This window comes from Hyperoodon ampullatus (genome assembly GCF_949752795.1).
Source record: "Hyperoodon ampullatus genome assembly, chromosome: 2".
NCBI lineage: Eukaryota > Metazoa > Chordata > Mammalia > Artiodactyla > Ziphiidae > Hyperoodon > Hyperoodon ampullatus.
In genome coordinates this window covers 35,460,170-35,478,899 of record NC_136915.1, presented here as the reverse complement: position 1 = coordinate 35,478,899, position 18,730 = coordinate 35,460,170, and the positions used below count along the sequence as shown (strand labels likewise).

General features: G+C 46.7%; 1 protein-coding gene across 2 annotated transcripts in view; it reads left to right on the top strand.

The window, feature by feature from the left end:
- FOXJ3 (forkhead box J3) overlaps positions 1–6,478 on the top strand; it is a gene marked incomplete at both ends in the record, with an annotated part of 108,840 nt that extends 102,362 nt beyond the window's left edge. For both annotated transcript variants that reach the window (XM_079724752.1, XM_079724753.1), the window contains 2 exons: positions 5,961–6,068; positions 6,363–6,478. In XM_079724752.1, the coding sequence (XP_079580878.1) occupies positions 5,961–6,068; positions 6,363–6,478 (224 nt within the window). The remainder of the gene's footprint in view (positions 1–5,960; positions 6,069–6,362) is intronic.
- Between the last annotated feature and the right edge of the window lie 12,252 nt (positions 6,479–18,730).

Sequence of the window (18,730 nt, the reverse complement as noted above, 5' to 3'; positions counted from 1 at the left end):
TTTTTAATTTCAGTTATTGTACTTTTCAGTTCCAGAATTTCTTTTTTGGTTTCTTTTTATGTTTTCTCTTTGTTGATATTTCATTGTGTTCATGCATTGCTTTCTTAATTTTCTCCACATCTTCCTTTAGTCTTTGAACATCTGTAAAGTTGTTTTAAAATCTTTGCGTAGTAGATCTGCCATTAGGATTTTTTTCAAGGACAGTTTCTGTGGATTTGTTTTTTCTTTGAATGGGCCATACATCCCTGTTTATTTTTATGCCTTGTAATTTTTTCTGTTGTTGTTGAAAACTATACACTTGAATCTATTAATGTGATACCTGTGGAAATCAGATTCTTCCTCTTCCCAAGGGTTTGCAGGATTTTGTTACTGTTTTTGTTTTTTTGATTGTTACAGGCTATCCTTGTGCTGAGGATCAACTTAAGGTTTACACTTAAGATCTTTTCAGGTTTTCTCTGAGCCTGCGCTTTTTGTTTTTTTTTTTTTGGCATGGGTGGTCACTTTTTAACTTGCCCTGCATATGCAGTTGTTTTTCAGTATCCTAGTCTTTAATGTCTGGCTCCCAGAGGGGAAAAAAGAAAAGAAAGAGGGGAAAGGGGGCAGCAGCCCTTTAAATCTCCTGGAAATCAGTTCAGCCAGAGGAGAGGAGATGCAGCAATAATGGCCACCCTCCTTTTTGTCTGCAACTCTGTAATCAGAACCAACAATCAGTGATCAGAGCACAGATCCCCAGTATTTGGTGGACAGTACCCTTTTTGCCCACACTGGCTCTTGTAGGGTTTGTATAAGCTGTTCCAGCTGCTTGCCATGGGGGTAGGAGTGAGGGGATAGGTAGCTATATCTGTGCTAAGAGCTGAAATTCACCAAAATTAACTGCAATTTGCCAACCAAGCCTTCTTCTGCAAGTTGTGAACCTTCTTTAGAGAGTCCAGAGTTGCAAACTAGTTATGTTAGATTTTACCCATGCAATTTTATCTAGATTCCTGTTCCACCATCTTCCCAGAATTCTCCCTATCTTCATGTTTAAGTATAAAGATCTTTATGATTTGGCATGTATTTTTACTTATTTGTCTTCTTCTATTCCATCTTTTTAATCTATTCTTCTATGTGGCGTGGACAGCTTATCTTTGGTCCTCTGATAGGTTCTAAGCCTATAATTTGTCCCTTTCAGGATACATCACTTACTTTTCTAGCTTGCTTGAAGTCCTAGACCAGGTGTACCATACTTTGTCCATCGTCTCTTGGTTCTCCTCTCTTCCTTTCTTTTTTTCCCTGTTCAACGAAAATTGTTCCTTCTAAGTGCTGCCACATTCTCTTTTCCAAATCACCTTAAACCATTTCAGTAAACCTTAAAAGTACTAAGTGAATTTGGGTAGTTTATATGTACATCAGTATGCATGTGTGTTTGGGGGTGAGCCCCTGTGTTGCTCAGATTGTTGCCTTCAGATCAGGGAATTCTAGGAAAGACAGGTAGAAGAAGATGTGGGTCAGTCTTAAGAGAAGGCCATTTCAGAAGGCCGTTGTACATGCTAGCCAGTAGCTCCCCTTTCTGCAATTTCAAAGCTGTAGGGTGAAACAAGACTTTCTTCAATTTTGTGGCCTAAATCTCTAAGAAAGGTCCAAAAGTACCTTTTGATTTTGGAACTGGGTACGCTTGGTCATGGAAAAAGCACTTTCCATCTGCTGCTGTCCTCTGTCAGTGTCCAGGCATCTCTTCTAGATTCTCTCTAGACTGAGATTCTGGGTTATTTCCCTAAAGCCCTTTGTTAGTAGACTTCTGTGGTCATCTCTACTTGATCCTTGACCTTGATTATTTGGTTCTGGTTATTATGATTCTCTTAATTTTTTCTGCCATCTTTCCCTTTTATTGCCAGCACTTCCTTTCCCTCTACAGTCCCCCCAACTCCTTCTTGATTCTCAGTGTTACTCCATTCATAGCCTGTCAGATGCAGAAGACCTGTAGTTTTCCCTCAGTGTTTATTTGTCTCCCAATTTCCTTCCCCTTTAGTCTTTTCCTTCTGAGTCAAAAGAACTTTAGTGATCCCTGGCCTGCCAAGCCATGTTGACTTTTGTCAACACTTTGTGTGATCAGCTCTGGTGTTAAGTATCTATCACCTCATGCCTGCTGTTGCCTATTCACAAACATTCAGGGTTTTTTTTTTTTAATTAAAAAATTTTTTTAATTTTTGGCTGCATTGGATCTTTGTTGCTGCACACTGGCTTTTTCTAGTTGCAGTGAGCGGGGGCTACTCTTCGTTGCAGTGCGTGGGCTTCTCATTGCGGTGGCTTCTCTTGTTGCGGAGCACAGGCTCTGGGCGCGTGGGCTTCAGTAGTTTTGGCACGTGGGCTCAGTAGTTGTGGCTCATGGGTTGTAGAGCTCAGGCTCAGTAGTTGTGGTGCACAGGCTTGGTTACTCCTCTGCCTGTGAGATCTTCCCAGACCAGGGCTTGAACCCGTGTCCCCTGCATTGGCAGGCAGATTCTTAATCACTGTGCCACCAGGGAAGTCCCACGTTCAGTTTTTTTTACATGCCAGCCTGCTTCCTTTTGTTTTAAGTCCTAGCCACTTTCTGTCATTCTTTCATTCTCCTTCTCGCGTCCCTGTCTTTCACATTTTTTCAGATATCTCATTTCTCTTATCTCTACCACCCAGTAATTCTTTACCACATTTTCTTAGAAATGTAGTGTAAGAGGGGACTTCAGAGAGCTGTTAAAGCTGTTATCCTTTTATTTAACAGGTAAGGAAACTGATCCAAAGAGAGAAAGTGACTTGCCTGAAATTACAAAGTTCATTTAGATATAGGTCTTGACTCCCATAATACAGCCTTTCCATATCCTTCAAACTTTCCCTGTCCCGTCTGTCTTCAATACTCCCCTTTTGGTAAATACCTCTTTGGCCTCCTTAGAGATGCCAGAAACTAGTGTTGTAATGTGTTAGTGTGGATGGGGGAAGGAGAAAAAGATGTTGTAGTACACAGTGTATTCCCTCTTCTTCCTAAATCATTTTACCTGTATTTACAATTTGTCTTGCCCAAAATGTTTAAATCCTCCAGTAATGTTTAAGTCCTCTAGTTGTGCTGTTCTTAATTTGATGCTCTGCTTAAAGGTCATTAAATACAAGTAGATGTGCATTAATTCAGCAAACATTTATTTACACCTTTCCTGTGCCTGACTACATAGTGGGGACTAGGAATAATGAGGTGACTCTAGAATAGTCCCTAATCTCAAGGAGCTCACAGCCTGATAGGTGAGACAAGTCTACCAAGAAATACAGTATTAGGAGGACTACATTTCTACCACAGGGCAATGGGAATAAAAGAAAGAGGCTTACTTGTCCTAGGGAGAAAGAAAAGCTTCATACAAGACAGCACATTTCAGCTGGACTTTGCAGGATAAGTGGGATTCTATATGCCAGAGAAGTCTGATCATTTCTCTGCTCAAAACCCTTTATTAGTGTCCATTTTTCTCAGTAAAAACCAAAGACTACTGTGGCCTATATGTCCCTACATAGTCTGGTCCCCCATTACTCTCTGACCTTGTCTCTTTTTCCCTTCCCCTCCCCTCCCCTTACCTCAGGGCCGTTGTACTTGCTCTTTCCTCTATCTTGAGTGAGCTTCCTGAGATAGACACATGACTCAAGTTTTTCCCTAAAAAAGCACCTACTACAGTGATGCCTTCCCTGACCATCCTACTTAAATGGCACCTACTCAGAACTCCTTTTCCCCTCTCCCTGCTTTATTTTTCTGTGTAGCGTGTATAACATACTATATAATTTACTTCATTTTCCTCCCTCCCGTCTTCACCCCTCCCAATCCCCTGAGAACCAGCTCCAAAAAGACAGGGAGTTTGTTTCTTTATTTATGTATTTCTAGTGCGTAGAGCTGTGCCTAGCACAAATACTTCTTGAATGAATGAATGGCCATTCAACAACAGTCTACTTTCAAGAAATATGTTGTGTGATTAGATTTTTATTGAAGTATAGTTGATTTGCAATATTATATTAGTTTTAGGTGTACAGCACAGTATAGATTTATAAATTCTCATAACTACATTCTAAATGTTATAGGATCTCAAACATCTTTGGAAACTGCATTATAAGTTAATTTCTTGCTTAAAAAGTCCAAGTAGACTCTCATTGTTCAGTCTGTAATGAGAACATGGGAAAAAAATGAGGAGTAATGAGAATCTCTGTATGAAAATAAAATCGTATGAATGTGACAAGTTTCAAAAAGTTAAGGCCATTTGTTTAATGTGGGTGTATATGTATTCCCATAATCTTGTTTATTTCCATAATTCTCTAATTCTCACCTGTCTCCTCCTTTAAGGTAAGAATTACTAAGCCAAAAGAGAAATGAAAAAATATATATAAAAACAGATTAATCTCCAATAAAAATTAGGTTTTGTCTTACGACTTGAGTTGTTAAGGATAAGTAGAAAGAGAGCTAAGATTTTGCAGGATGGAGGCTGGGATGTCGTTGGTAAGTGAATGACCATATTACTCAGAGGAGGGCAGCCCCTCTAGCCGGATGCAGCCTTTAAAAGGTACATCAGCCACGAATGTGAAGGCTGATCACATTTTTTCTCCTGCAAAAATATACTAGAGCTGTAACTTAGTATAACTTTTATTAGTATAACTTTTCTCTTCTTTTCTTCCTAAATCTTCAGTATGGTAAATTGGTCAGAGAGATCAGTTCTGACTTTAAACTTTACTATAAAAAGGCATGTTATCTTGGGAGGCAGTGGCTGGAAGTCAGAACTCTTGGGTTCTGTTCCTGGTTCTTTCTCATTTTCTCTCGTCTCATTTCCTCACCTACATGAACAGAAGTAGGGCTGGATTAGATTATCTCTGAGACTATCTCAAACTTGGACAGTCTGACTTTCCAGTGGCAGGTGGAAAACTTGTGAGCAGCCAAATATAGTGTGCCCTACCATGAATATAAAACGAAGATTTTTCTTCCCTTTCTAGTTTCCTCTGGGAAAATGACTGCTGTTTTCTAGTTTGATTACAGCATTCCTAGAATGCAAGTATAGTTTGTGTGAAACACTAGAATACCTTAGGGAAATAGCCTTTCCAGAATTCTGGATGTTTCATATAATATAAACCAGTGTTATGGTGGTTCTTCCCCAGGAGTTATTGTGGGAGGTTGCATGATTTTTCCTCCCCTCCCTTTCTGTTTTGCATTAGGATGCAATGTAATTGACATTCTGGAGCTATTACACTTGATGGCTGCTGTCAGTGAAAGCATATTAACTTAAGAACCTTCTGAAATGCTATTTAAATGAGATCTGTGTTTCCCATCTACACATCTTCTAAATAATGTTTTTAATCACCTTTGATGTAGCTCTTTTACTTTATGCAAATCTTTCCTGTCACTTTGTGCCTCCAGTCACTTTGTTAATCAGCTAGGGCACACTTAGGTCTGCTTTAAGGATGAGAAAATCAGGGCAATAGAGACAACCATTACTGGAAAGAGCCCATGAGTTAGGAGAACTGAATTCTAGCCCTAGGCCCTGTCAGACTGATGTGTCTTTGGGCAAGTCTCCTCAGCCTTCTGAGCCCCTTGTTGCCTCATCCATAAAATGGGGGTAATCCCTGTCTTGCCTTCATTGTGGGTCTAGGGGGAGACTCAGATGAAGTAATGGGATATGAAAATGCTTTTGAACTATAATGAGGTATGTATCAACAACAGACATAACTTACCTACGAGCTTCCAGAGAGTTAGAGGCAGTGCCAGAATTAGTACCAGTGTACTCACACCCAGCCTGGCACCATGTTTGAAAATCCAGCACCACCTTTGGCAGAGTTTTAGCATCTAAAAGGAGTGATTTTTCCTTCCCTTTTCTTCCTCGCTTTACCAGCTTAATTTAGTTTTAGGTAACAATTCTATTAAGATTTTTATGTTTGATTTGCTTTACTTATGGTACTATGTTTTCCTTCTGTCTTCTTCACAATCTGATTAGGAAATTTGTACATAGACTCCAGGCAAAATCTCGCTCCTTCAGTGATGCCTCCCCCTGGTTATCCTCACATCCCGCAGGCACTCAGCACTCCAGGAACAACAATTGCAGGTAATTTGGGGTGTGGTGTGTTGGGATTGGTACTTGGAGTTTAATACTGAAAAAGGCTTTAGCTGTCCCGACAGCTCCCTCAGGAGCAGGTGAACTCCCTGTTTCAGAGGGGTGGGGTGCAGAATACCTGTAAGATGAGGATCATAAGAGCCACCTTGTAGAGGCTTCTGGGTGGGTAAGTGAGAGCATATGCACTGAGTTCCTGGCACACATAGGAAGTGTTCAATAGGTGTGTGTTTCTGTCTTCCTTTATCCTCTCCCAAGTCACTGCTGACATTGCCTCCTTCCTTCCAGGCCATCACGGAGCCATGAACCAGCAGCACATGATGCCTTCCCAAGCCTTCCAGATGCGGCGCTCTCTGCCTCCAGATGACATCCAGGATGACTTTGATTGGGATTCAATTGTGTAGAGCTTGTTTCTCAAGGCACCAGACAGACCCAAGCGTTACCTTTCTGTGCAGTGAAGGGAAAGGTTTGAGAGAATCCAGTTGAGAAAACAAAGTTTCTAATCATTTTACCAATGTTATCGAAAATTTTTTTGAAGACAATCAGAAAGATTTTTGCTGGATAACTTACTGCTTTTATCTGACCCAGACAAGTACTACATGTTTGTCTCCCTGCCAGCTGCCCTATGTAGCTCCTAATTGTTGTGTGATTTGAACGGCTTTTGCATATTTGTGTCAGTTTGATGTTGACCACAAGTGCCAGACTGATTTTTCAGACAGAGCCTATTTTGCTGCAAGCAGTTTATAGATGCATATGTGTAAATACATGTACAAAAATTATTGAAAGGCTTCAATTTTTTCTAATTGGATTATTATGTCTTGAAAAGAAAGTTACTGTGAGTTTTTATTCCTTGTTAGGCTATTTTCGGCAGGATGCTTTTAACTGATGTAGGCAACTGAAAGGAAATAGATTTTTTCAAAGCCCAGTTCCCCTTATTTAATCTTTTTCGGAAATGTGAGTATTGAGTTCTACTCAGTAAGCCAGAGAACCCAGAGTTTGATACTCTCCAAACAGTCCAAAGGGGCATGTTGTTCCTGAGCAGCATGAAGGACTGACCAAATGTTTTTTTGATGCCTGGGGGATTCTACAGTTCATGTTGCGCCGTGTCAGCATCTGTTTTTCTAAGTCTGCATTGTATGCCAGTTCTAAATGTGTTTGATTAGAAGCTGGGCACTGCTTGGCTTTTGAAGCAAATCAGTGTCTCCACATTCACTTATGTATTTATTATTCAGAAGTGTTATTTTAATATTTATTGCTATCTTCTGTGAATGCTCAACTCCTCTTGGGTTCATTAAGGAGAAATGCAGTGTCTGAAAGCACAGAATTATTTTTCTTGATAAGAGTTTACAGACAAGACAATCAGAGAGAGATTGTGTCATTCTCTTTATCATTACTCCTGCCATGTGAGTATATTCTCTATCTTTGCATTCCTTCTAATTGAGACTTCTTTGCTAAGTAGGATTTTCTGGAATTTGAATCAGAGTTCGTTTGGGCAACAGAACAGCAGGGCAGTGTTTGTATAGCAAGTTTCCCCCTCATTCTCTTTCCATTTAGGAAGCACTGAAAGGAGGGTAGAGCCACACATGGATTTTATTTGCCTCCGTCTTCAGTGCAGTTACTGTGGAGTGGCCTCCTGTTTCTGTTGTCCTGTGTGTCTGTATATGCATGGTGTTTGGTTCCTCTCTTTGAAATGCAGCCTGCCTCTTAGGGGTTTTTATTAGTTGTTTGTTTTTTGTTTTGTTTTATTTCGCAGTTACTTTGCATGGATTGATTGTCTTAGTTTTGTAATGAAACTAAGAGAAATGAGATTTCTTTTTTTCATGAATAGATTTTGAATTGGTTCTTTAGACCAGAAAAAAAAAGCAGAATTTTTCAGTTCTAATGGGGAAACGATGTTCCATCAAATCAAGGAGTACTAACTGCTCACTGGTTGCTTTTTAGCATCTCTAGTCTCTATAAGCCATGCTTATTAAGTCACTTTAATTACCCTTACTGATTCCGTGGTTGAGTAATCTCTACTTGAACTAAACAAACACCTTTGTTTCTCTGTGTGTGTATGTGAGAGTGTTTGCGAACGTCTTTGGGTATTTTTTTTTTAGTGGAGTGTTGCCTTGAATGAATCACTGGGAAGCCAGCCATGGTAAAGGCTGGTGAGGTTGGGGAGGAGGGAAGGGCTTTATATTCCTGTTGTTTGGATCCTGCTTGGCATGAAAAAGGAAACTCAGTTCCAGCCCCTTGGATCAGTAAAAATCAGAGGATTCTGGAAAGGCAGCCAATCAAGATGAGATAGCAGCCTGCAGAGTAAAAGCTTGGGAAAAAGGGGGTGATTCTCAGTAGTCTGCTCAAGTCACGGTTCTCTAGATACCAAAATAGCTGTTTTGAAACTATAAATTGTGTGGGTAGCAGTGTGCACTTTAAACAATTTGGGTATTAGAATGCAGTAGCTTATACTGAGTGATTCAAGTAGAAACCGCTGATGAAGATGTTACAAATTGTGTGAAGCTAATTTCCCATTTAGCAATCATTTATTGATTTGCAGTGATCAATATTTCTGTGAGAATTTAAACTTACCACGAATGGCCCTGGAGGCAGAGCCTCCATCCAGACCCATCCCACACTAGTGATTCCTGTGGCCAGGGAGCCGAGGACAGGCTTTCTCACGGGCTCCAGCCAGACAAGGCTCCCTGGTGAGGCGCAGAGCATCCCTCTAGTGGCCATCTCAGCTGGTAGTTGTACATGCAGAGCAAGTTCTGTCTTGGGCTTAAATTGACTGAAGACTTTTGGGGAAAAGAATCATAAATGCATATAATCAAATGGGGGTACTCTGTCCAGGAGAATAATCCGACTGGCATTTGTGGCAGTTTTTGAAATGTAAATGTATTCATGTATGTTCTTGTAAATACATGTCTCTCAGATGTCCTTTGAAGTGGGAGGGAATCAATCTGGGGATTATTTCAAATGGAATAGAGTATTTTGATATTGTTCATTCAGAGGGTGATGTGTACATATCTATATTGTATATATGTGATGAAAATGCATTGGCTTTTTGTGCAAACACAATCTGCTCTCTGTACTGCTGTTGGACAGTCAGTGTTTTAATGTTTCTACAGTTTTGCTATTGCACGATTTCATATTTTGCCTCTATGATGAACGGCACCCATTCTTTGTAACTGTTTAGTGCTGTAAAGAAATATCCCAAGTGTCATTAGGATTGTTGCTGCCAGAAGTGATATGCATGAATGGCACTTAAAATAAATATATTATGTTAACTCTATTTACAACACCAATTGGTCTGTGTCATTTGCTGCAGTTGAGGGAACAAGATTGGAGCTAGTCCAGAAGCAGAAAGCCTGGAGTTAGTCATTCCTTGGGGTCTCAGAGATTGTGTCCCATGTACTGCTGCCTGAGAACAGTCATTGCTGCTGTTTGTTGAACATCTCACTTGCTCTGTGAACTTGAGGAAATTATTTCATTTGTCTGAGCTTCATTTTCCTCATTTACAGTGCCTATAAAATGAGAATAATACCTCCTGGAGTGGTAGAGGGATTAAATTAATTAAGGCGTTTAGAACAGCATCTGGAACATAAAAAGTACTCAGTATGTGCCACGTGCTGTGCTAAGTAGATATTGTTATCCTCATCTTACATGTGGGAACAACTCAAGTAGAGGTATGATGGCTTCCCCAGATCCTTTGTTGGCAAGTGGTAGAGCTAAGGTTTGAATCCAGATCATTTGACTCCAACGTCATGTTTTTTACACCATCCTCTATTACTTCCAGTGGAATGCCCCTGTCCCTACCCCTACCCTGGACCCTAGTCTTGCCCCCAGCACTGCCTTCCCAGAGTGCTCTTTCCAAAAGGTGAAAGTGGAACTTCTTAACGTTTGCTGAGCCCACACTGTGTCAGCCCTTCCCATGAGAAATCTAGAGATGAAAAAGCCACAGTTCCTGGCCGTAGGGGGTACAGACTTACCCAGGACAGGGAGCAAATGCCAGCCCAGGGAACTTGCCCAGGGAAGCTACTCTGAAGGTGCCCCCTGGCAAGGCAAGATTCTGGTGGTGAGCAGTTAGGTCATGCTGAGGCTAGGGCATTGGCTTAGGAAAGCCTTGGGGTGGGCATGGGCTTTTTAAGTTGAGTTTTCAAAGGACTCAACAGGAGAAGGCGTTTCCATTTATACCACTGCTCTGAGCCAGGCATGGAAGCTAGATTAGCATGGGCGCGGGGTGAGGTTGAAGCCAAAGAAGTGACGGTTTGCTAGTTAAGAGCCAAGCACCAGCAGTCCCTGGAGTTAGGATGAGTGGTGGTGTCCCGACCTGATTGTGGAAACAGGCTCAGAGAGGATACCAATGGGCAGACCAACGACACTGGTGGAAGTGGACTTGAAGCTGCGGTCTGTCTCACTCAGGAAGGGGAGAGATTCCCACCCATCCCATGATCCTGCTCAGGACCCCTCACTACTTCTCACTTAACCCATACAGCACTATCAGGAAAACCTATTTACAACCATTTTACCGATGGGAAACTGAGGCTCAGAGAGATTAACTTGCCTTAATTAAGTTCTCATAGGTAGTGGAGGATCTGGGATCATTCAGTCTGGGCCCAACTCCAAAGCCCATTTCCTTTTGCTCCACCCAGGGATAGTGCCTCCCCATCCTGTGTGTGTGTGTGTGTGTGACTTGGAGGAGCTCTGCTTTTCCATCAGTGCCTCTGAAAGACTGTAGTAGGGGGCACGGTTAGATCTGGTCACTTTGTGCTGATTCAGGCACAGCTAAAGTGCACCTTTGTGCTGATCAAATGAAAAAAAGATCATAAAGATGCATGTTTCATTCTTAAGGCTTTACCATGTTGCAGTGTGTTAAGGACTGCTGTTTATAGATGTGCCCTTACCAGTCAGACAAAGCAGTCCTGGAAGAACCATGTAAGCATCAGTTAGCATTCGTAGAAGGGTTGACCGCATCAAAATGCCCTAGGATCACAGAACTATCTTGAAAGCTTCAAGCTGGGAGGGGCCTTGGAAATCATCTGATATTATAAAACACCCACATTTTGCTGTTGAGAACATTGAGACCCAGAGAGGGAAGTGACTTGCTCAAAGTCATACATTAGGGGAAATGTGGAGGAGTGGGAGGCGTGGAGAAAGTCATCTTCCTGGCAGGAATTTAAAATTCCTCACACATTGTCTTGATCTACACAAGAATGTGATGCTGTACTAGTTACTGTAGTTACTGCTCCGGCTTACAGAAAAGCAAACTGCTTTAGAGAGGTAAGGCACAAGGCAGCAGCATCCTGAATGCATTCGATCAAAGCATGGGAATTTAATTATAGACACTTGGCCAAAAAGAGGAAGAATGGAGGTCTTAATGTGACAGTATCTACCTGTGATGAACGTGCGCCCCTCAGTGAGTACGAGTTGGAAGATTCAAACCTGAGGCAATAACTGATGTCTACTTCCAGGTGCCTCTCTGCCTGAGCATCTCACCACTGAGTGTCATTCCAGTGGGTAAAGATGCACATTCTGTACAACATTGCACTTGGATGCAAGCCAGCTACTTCAAAGACAGACTGTAACCAAGAATTAGGAAAAATGGCCATGTTGGGCTTATTGAGATGGTGTGTTTTTCCCCAGTGTGGTGCCTTCCTCAAGGGTTTTCCAGAGGATTTTGGACTTACCTCCCTGTGTCTCTCCCTCACATGATAAGCAACTAGTCAGCATGTGCAAAAGCACACATTTGGTAAGTGCACCAGAGCCGGAGTCTAATCCCAGGTCAAGGCTGCTTCGACCCAGCTCTCAAGCTGTGCCTTCAGCAACGCTGACCCTGGAAGTCCAGAGCAGGACGGCCACCATGTATTCCTTGTTACTTCACATTACTTATTCTAAGTACTTGTGGGTTATCAGATTTCGCCTTCAAAACAGCTGTGTGGTAGATACTATTGTTATCAACCTATTGCAAAGGAAAAATCTGAGCCACAAAGAGATTAAGTCACCTGCCCAGGGTCATCCGCTCGTAAGTGGTAGAGGTAATAATAGCTGGAGCAGGAGAGCTGGGATTTCAAACCCAGGCCATCCAGCCCCAGTGTCTACACTGCAGTGCGCTGTGCTGTCAGTCCCTACAGGGCAAAGAACGGGAGCCTTAGAACAAAGCCGTGAGGCCGCAGTGAGCACCGGAGGCCGCCAGAGGGCGCAGGGCTGCCAGCTGTGTGCCTTTCCTTGTTTGGAAGCTTTCCTTTACCACAGGGGCTGTGTTCTCTTCCTCTGCAGCCCCCAGAGCTGGGAGCTCCTACAGACAGATAGGGACCCCAGTGGCCAGCCCTCAGACGCTGCTCCCGCATCAGAGCTTGCTGGGGGGAGCCGAGGAGCCCTCTAGTCCTCGGCGATAAACATACTGGGGGGGCCCACTGCAGAGTGGCCTCTGAGTCTGCTGCCTGGGCCCAGCCCTCCTGATGCTCACTGTCACCTACTCTGAGGTTGGTGGGGGGAAGGTCACCCCACCATCAATCCCAGCTCTGAGTTTCCTGAGGCTCTGCATTCCTGGGACCAGTTGAGGTCTTGTTTAGGCAAGTGGCCGGACCTGCCACACACCTTGCCACGCGGCGTCTACCCTTGTCCTCCCAGCCCTGCGAGTCCCGGGGCCGTCACAAACATTATGATTATTGCCACTATTTGCCAGGCCCTGTGCCCAGTACTCGACAGCAATTATCTGAGTTAGCACTCCCAGTTACCTTGGAGGTTGGCGTCATTACCTTCCTTTTACTGCTGGGCATTGCCACTCAGAGAGGTGAAGTCATTTGCCCCAGGTCACCATCAGTGAGAGGTTGGCAAGGGGACGGGAACCCAGAGCTGCCTTATTCCCATCTGCTCTTCCCACCGAGGGCTGTGGCCTCTTCCACAGCACTCCCCAGTTGCCCTTGACCTCCCTCAGGGCCAGTCACCACACCCATCCCAACCCACCATACCCTAGCAAGGGGCCTGAGCTGATGTCACTGGGTGAAGGCCACCCCTCTCATGACGCAGCCCCCAGACCGTCAGGCGACTTCCTGTCCCAGACAATGGCAATAAAGATGTCCAAGGACACTTCCCACCCTTCCCATGCCTGAGTGACGTCCATAGGCAGAGGCCTTCCTGGGAACGGTCCTCTGGTTCCGTGTGAGAACATGTGAGTGCATGAGCTCTGTGACTGGGGGGGGTGGGTGTGGTGTAGGTCCTGTAAGTCAGGGTAACTGCGAGTGCTTGTGTGACTCCGATTGTGCTCATGAGGCCCTCCGTGTGTGTGAGCCAGACCTTGTATGTTTGTGCTTGTGTGTCTTGTGATTGTGTGCTCGTGTGTCTGTTCCTGGATATGTGATTGTGTCGCCTGCGTGATTGCAACTGTGTGCCTCAGTGTGTCTGTGTGTGGTCATAAGCCGCAGACAGGAGAGAAGGCATTCTGCCCAGGGCAGGGAGGGCGGGATGGCTCCCCACTCAGGTTCTGGCTTCTTCCTCCCTTCCTAACCTTGTTAGCCACTCGAGTCTTCCCCAGCAGCCCATGTCCCCGGAGACATTTGCCTGGGATAGAGCCGGGTTCCCAGGCACACTCAGGGTTAGGCCCTGCAAGTCCAATACAGATGAATTCTTCCCCTTTTCTCATCACATCCCTGGCCTGGCCGCTGTCACTGCTTCTCCCCACTGTGGCCCTTTGGACTGGATCCCAGATCTATCTATACCTGCTCCTGCCCCCAGGCAGCTCCTACCCTCCTCCTTGCACCCCACAAAGCTTCCTGGCCAGACCAGAAGCTGGTCCATTGTGAGTTGCTGGCCTGTGGCTGATCGTGTTTTCTGCAGGCGTCAAAGGCCAGAAAAATACATGAGGCAATGGAAAGAACATGAACTCTGGAGTCAAAAAAACCTAAAGTTCCATCTGGGCAAGACATTGCTCTCTCTGAGCCTCAGTCTCCTCATCTGTATAATGGGATTAAAGTGTTGATGGGATGATCCATGAGAAGTCAGTGGAAGCAGCCAGCACGGGCCCTGGCACACTGTTGGTCCCAAGGACCCATCTGCCTTCCCTGTCTGCCCTCCTTCCTTGCTTCTCTTGCACACGCCAAGACCCATGGATTCCCCGGCACACCACCCTTCCAATCACCCCTGGCCTTCCCAGGGTACTGCTGGGGGTGGAACACACCCCTTCCCTCCTGGACCAGTGCAGCAGCCATACCTAGACAGTCCGCTCCCAACACCACGGGCCATCATGATCTTTTTAAATCACAGCTCTTCTCATGGCCTTCCTCTAGCTTCCCGCTGTCACCGGGTGAAGGGCAAAACGCCTTAGCCTGGTGTTTAAAGCCTCCTCTGGCTGCCCACCTACAGCCCCTCTTGACACACTCTCTGCTTCAGCCCATTCTTCCTCCCTTCCCCTGTGTGCTTCCTGTTGCCAGGCCTTTGCCATATAGCCCCCATCTCTGTGGGTCCAAATCCTCCCATTGATCAAATCCTCGCGATTCAAATGCCACCTGGTCTGGCAAGCATCCCCAGACCCGGCCACGGGGGGACCTTTTCTCCCTGCGGAGCCCCAGGGAGTTTGTGCCCGTGTCCTATCCTCCCTCTAGCCTGTGGGCTCTGGGGCACATGGCAGGAGCTCCAGGTGGGTCTCCCTCCTTCCCTGACAGCCTTAGGGTGTAATGGGTTGTTTTCATGGCCAATGCCCAGAGCAGGCCAGGGGCTCGGGGGAGGAAGCCCTGCCGTGTGGGGAGCAGATGGTGAATGGAGCTCCCCCAGTGCCTTGTCCCGGCCAGGCCATGGGGATGTGAGACGACACTGCTGAGCAAACAACCAGACACACCCTCTGTCCACTCCCCAGCTGCCCTCCAGAGCATCACGGGAAAGATCCTGCCCACCCCAGCACCTGGGGGAGGGGAGGGAGCCCTCCACCCCCCAACCCCCAGACTTGGGCTCAAGCCAACAGTCTTCAAATTCCCACTCAGTCATCCACTTTCTCTGTGGCCCTGGGCACTCTCCCAGGAGCCTGGTTTCCTCCTCTGTACAACGGGTATTGCTGCCCTGTAAAACAGGGTCTGATTCAGCGGTTGTGCCTTTCTTCTCCTCCTTCCCCGAAGATGGGGGTCTGGGGCTAGGAAGACAGGACAGGAGGTATGAACCGAATAGAAGTTTAGCTTTTCTTTGGCACTTGTGAGAACTGGCCTCTGTTCTGGAATTTACAGCTTTGTGACTGCAGCTGGTGCCAAGTCCACCTGGCAATAAGTCTGAAAAGTTGTGCCTTCCTCTAGGCTGAGCTAGCCCCACACTTGTGTCTGTGCTTCCCTCTCTGTTGGCTGGGCGTCCTCGTGCAGAGAGCCACCAGTGAAACTTCTCCCGGAGCTTCTGTCTGCATCCTCGGGAAAGTCATGGTTTCTTACCCTCTCTGGGCCTCTGAGCTTCAGTGTACCCACCTATAAAATGGGGTTCTATAGTGATTTCTTATGTATTCCCAGAGCTATTGGGAGGTTCACATACATCGTGATGCCTTCCTCAGGCAGTTCTGGGCTCTCAGAAGAACCTCCAGGACATGTTTGCAAGCAGGATGTGGAGGCTGTAAAATGTGAGCCACAGCCTCTTCATGGTCACACAGATCAATATGGGAGTCTTCAGACTCCCACCTGGGCTCTGTTCCAGGCCTTTCTTCCTAGGGTCAGCTGAGGCCTCCAGCCTGCAGGGAAGCAGAGCCAGGCCTGGGAGGGCTGGGCCTCAGTGGACCCAACTTTAACAGGCACACTGGAACCATGACGAGGTCACCCAAACACAAGAGTTCAACAATCTCTAGGCCAAAAGGAATGGCATCAGCATCCTCACAGAGAACAGCGGGCGGCCCGACAGCAGGGGAAACCCAGGCAGCTGCCAGCAGTGGGTGAGGGGTGGCTGGGCTGCAGGGCTGGGTCTGGTTTTCACACCTGTAAAGCACGTAGCCTAGAGCGAGTGCTTGATCAACGTTCGCTGCTATTATTAATGTTATGATTATTACTAATACCACAGCCTTCCTGGTCTCCTGAGAGATCGGGGGTACCCACTAAGTGCCAGGCCTTGTATGGGTACTGGGGCCACGATGGAGCAAGACACAGGCTGTGCTCTCAGAAGCTCGTAGGAAAGTGGGCAGGACAGATAGTTTGGTAGGTTTTATAAGGGGAAAGTATAGGAAGCTGATGGAGCCCAGAGGTGGTGGGGATGGTCTTAACACAGGCTTGCTGGGGCTGGAAGTCAGTGAGGAAAGTTTTCTCGGCAACCCAAAATTCACAGTGTAGTTGTTATTGTCTCCATTTTTCTGATGCAAAAACTGAGGCTCAGAAAGGGCACACAGCTGTTCACTGATGGAGCTAGGGCTCTAACCCATGGCTGCCTGGCTGCAAAGCTGGAGCTTTTTCACCTACAGCACCCCAGGTATGGGTACCTTCTTCCTGGCCCACTCCTAGGGAGTCTTTCGGGATCCTGGGCAAAGGGTGAGCAGGGGCCTGACCATGATGGGCCTTGAATGCCAGGCCAGGGAGTCTGGGCTTCCTTCTGAAGGTTTGGGGCAGCCACTGATGGGTTTTCAGGTGGGGAGGCTGGTAGAGGTGGCATGATCTGGGAGGCTGTGGAGGTGTGAGAGTTTGCCAGAAGGGGTGGCCTTGGATGTGAGGCACCCAAACAACCCAGACCCACTCGCCACCCGTAAAAAATGATGAGGGGTGTTGGGGTGCTGGGGAACCAAGGCCACAGGACTCAGGTGGGGGCCTGGGGCGATCCAGAACCCCAGGCTTCCAAGAGGACCCCAAGATCCAGCAGCTTTGATGCAGGAGAGGAGGGAGGGGGTCTGAACTCACACCTGGGCCCAGGCTGGGCTAAGAAATTGGCAGGGGAGGGAGGGGCGTTGGCTCCTATTTCCCAGGGGAGATGTCAGAGGTAGGGTTGGGTAGGGCAGGGCCCAAAGTGCTGAGGCCTAGGAGCCTCTTTCCTCTTTCCCACAGTGTGGAGCTACATCACTCCCACACACCCACTCCACCCCAGCCTTGCAGCAGGTAAGCCCCGGCTAAGGGGGTTATGGGAGAAAGAGGCTTCAGGAACTAGAGGCTCCTCCCTTTACCCCCGATCCCACTGTAACTTAGGAGGGGAAAGACTGAAAAGCCAAAGGGAGCCAGAAACAGGGCTCCTGCAGCCCACAGCGGCCGTGCCGAAGCCCATCCTTCATGCTAAACCAAACCCCAGTCCAGCCTGAGCCCCGCACTTAACCCCAGACCCAGCCCCAGTCATAAACCTGACCCCACCCACACCTCCAACTTAAACTGCAGACTCAGCTCCCACCTTAACCCTACCACAGAACCCTAAGCTAACCCCAACCAACCTCCATGTCAGCTACAATCCCCACATCGACCCAATCCTAGCTACACCCCTGATTCCAAACCTAACCCTGACCCTTACCCCACGCCCGAGCTCAGCTCCATCCTGACCCTGACCCAAACCCCAATCTGGGTCCTAACTTGAACTCCTATCACTATCTGCTACTTCATCTTGCCCTAATGTAACTCCAGTCCCAGTTAGTAACCTAAGACTGATCTTAACCCAGCTTTCACCCTAACCCAGCTCAAGTCCACCCAACCCCAATTCCAACCCCAGCAGCAGCCTCAGCTTCACTCCTGATCTCTACCTGTGCTCACCACCATCCCAATCACAATACATTCTACCCTTATGTGTATCTCTAGCCTCACCTTCAACCCAAACTCCATCTGTAACCCTAAGGTGCCCTAACCCATCCCTAACCCTCTGCTGGGGCTCATTCCCACCCAGCTCTCAGCTAGCAGCGGCCACCATGTGGCTGGACTGGACATGTAGACTTCAGCATACACACACACACACCTCGCATATACTAACACACTTCAATTTACACACACTCCTCAGCGTACACACACACACTAGAAAAGGGAGGGAATCTTAGTCCGGTTCTGAGGACTAGCCTGAGAGCTCAGGTTGACCAAATGTTTCCTTCCCCTCCTTTGTGCTGAACCCCTTTGAATTTCCCTCCCATTTCCCCTGCAGTGTTGACTTTTCCCACCCAGGGATTCCCACCCCCACCCCTTTCTTTGGAGCCATCCAGGCTTGCAGTCAGATTGGTTTGTAGATTAGAACAAAGCAGCTCCCAGGGCTTCCCTTCCTCCATGTCCTGGAGGCTCTGCTCACAAAAGAATACAATGAACACACACTATGCCAGGGTACAGTCCTCATGGGGGTCAGAGTCTAGAGGGGCAGAGACACACACCCAAGTAATCCAACTCAACAAGATCCCCAGTAGGGGGATGTATCTGGTTCTATGAGAACAAAGAGAGGTTATTTAGCTGAGGATGCAGTGGGGGTTATTTGACCTGGGCCTTAAAGTTTAAGTAGGAGTTCACCTAGTGACAAGGAAGGAAAAGACTTCCAGGCAGATGGAGTAGCATATTCAAAGGCAGGGATGCTGGGAGAGTTGAGCCTGGCAGGAAAGGCCAGGGTGGGGGAGATTAGACTGAGTTAGTTGGGGGAAGCAGAGCAGAAAGAGGAGGGACATGGTGCGGGCAGGGGGTGGGGGGGATGGTTAGAGGGGCAGGGGGCAAGGGAATCAGGAGGGAGTGGGGAGAGCACATCCAAGGATGATCTGAGGCTGCAGGACAGGCAGGACAGCA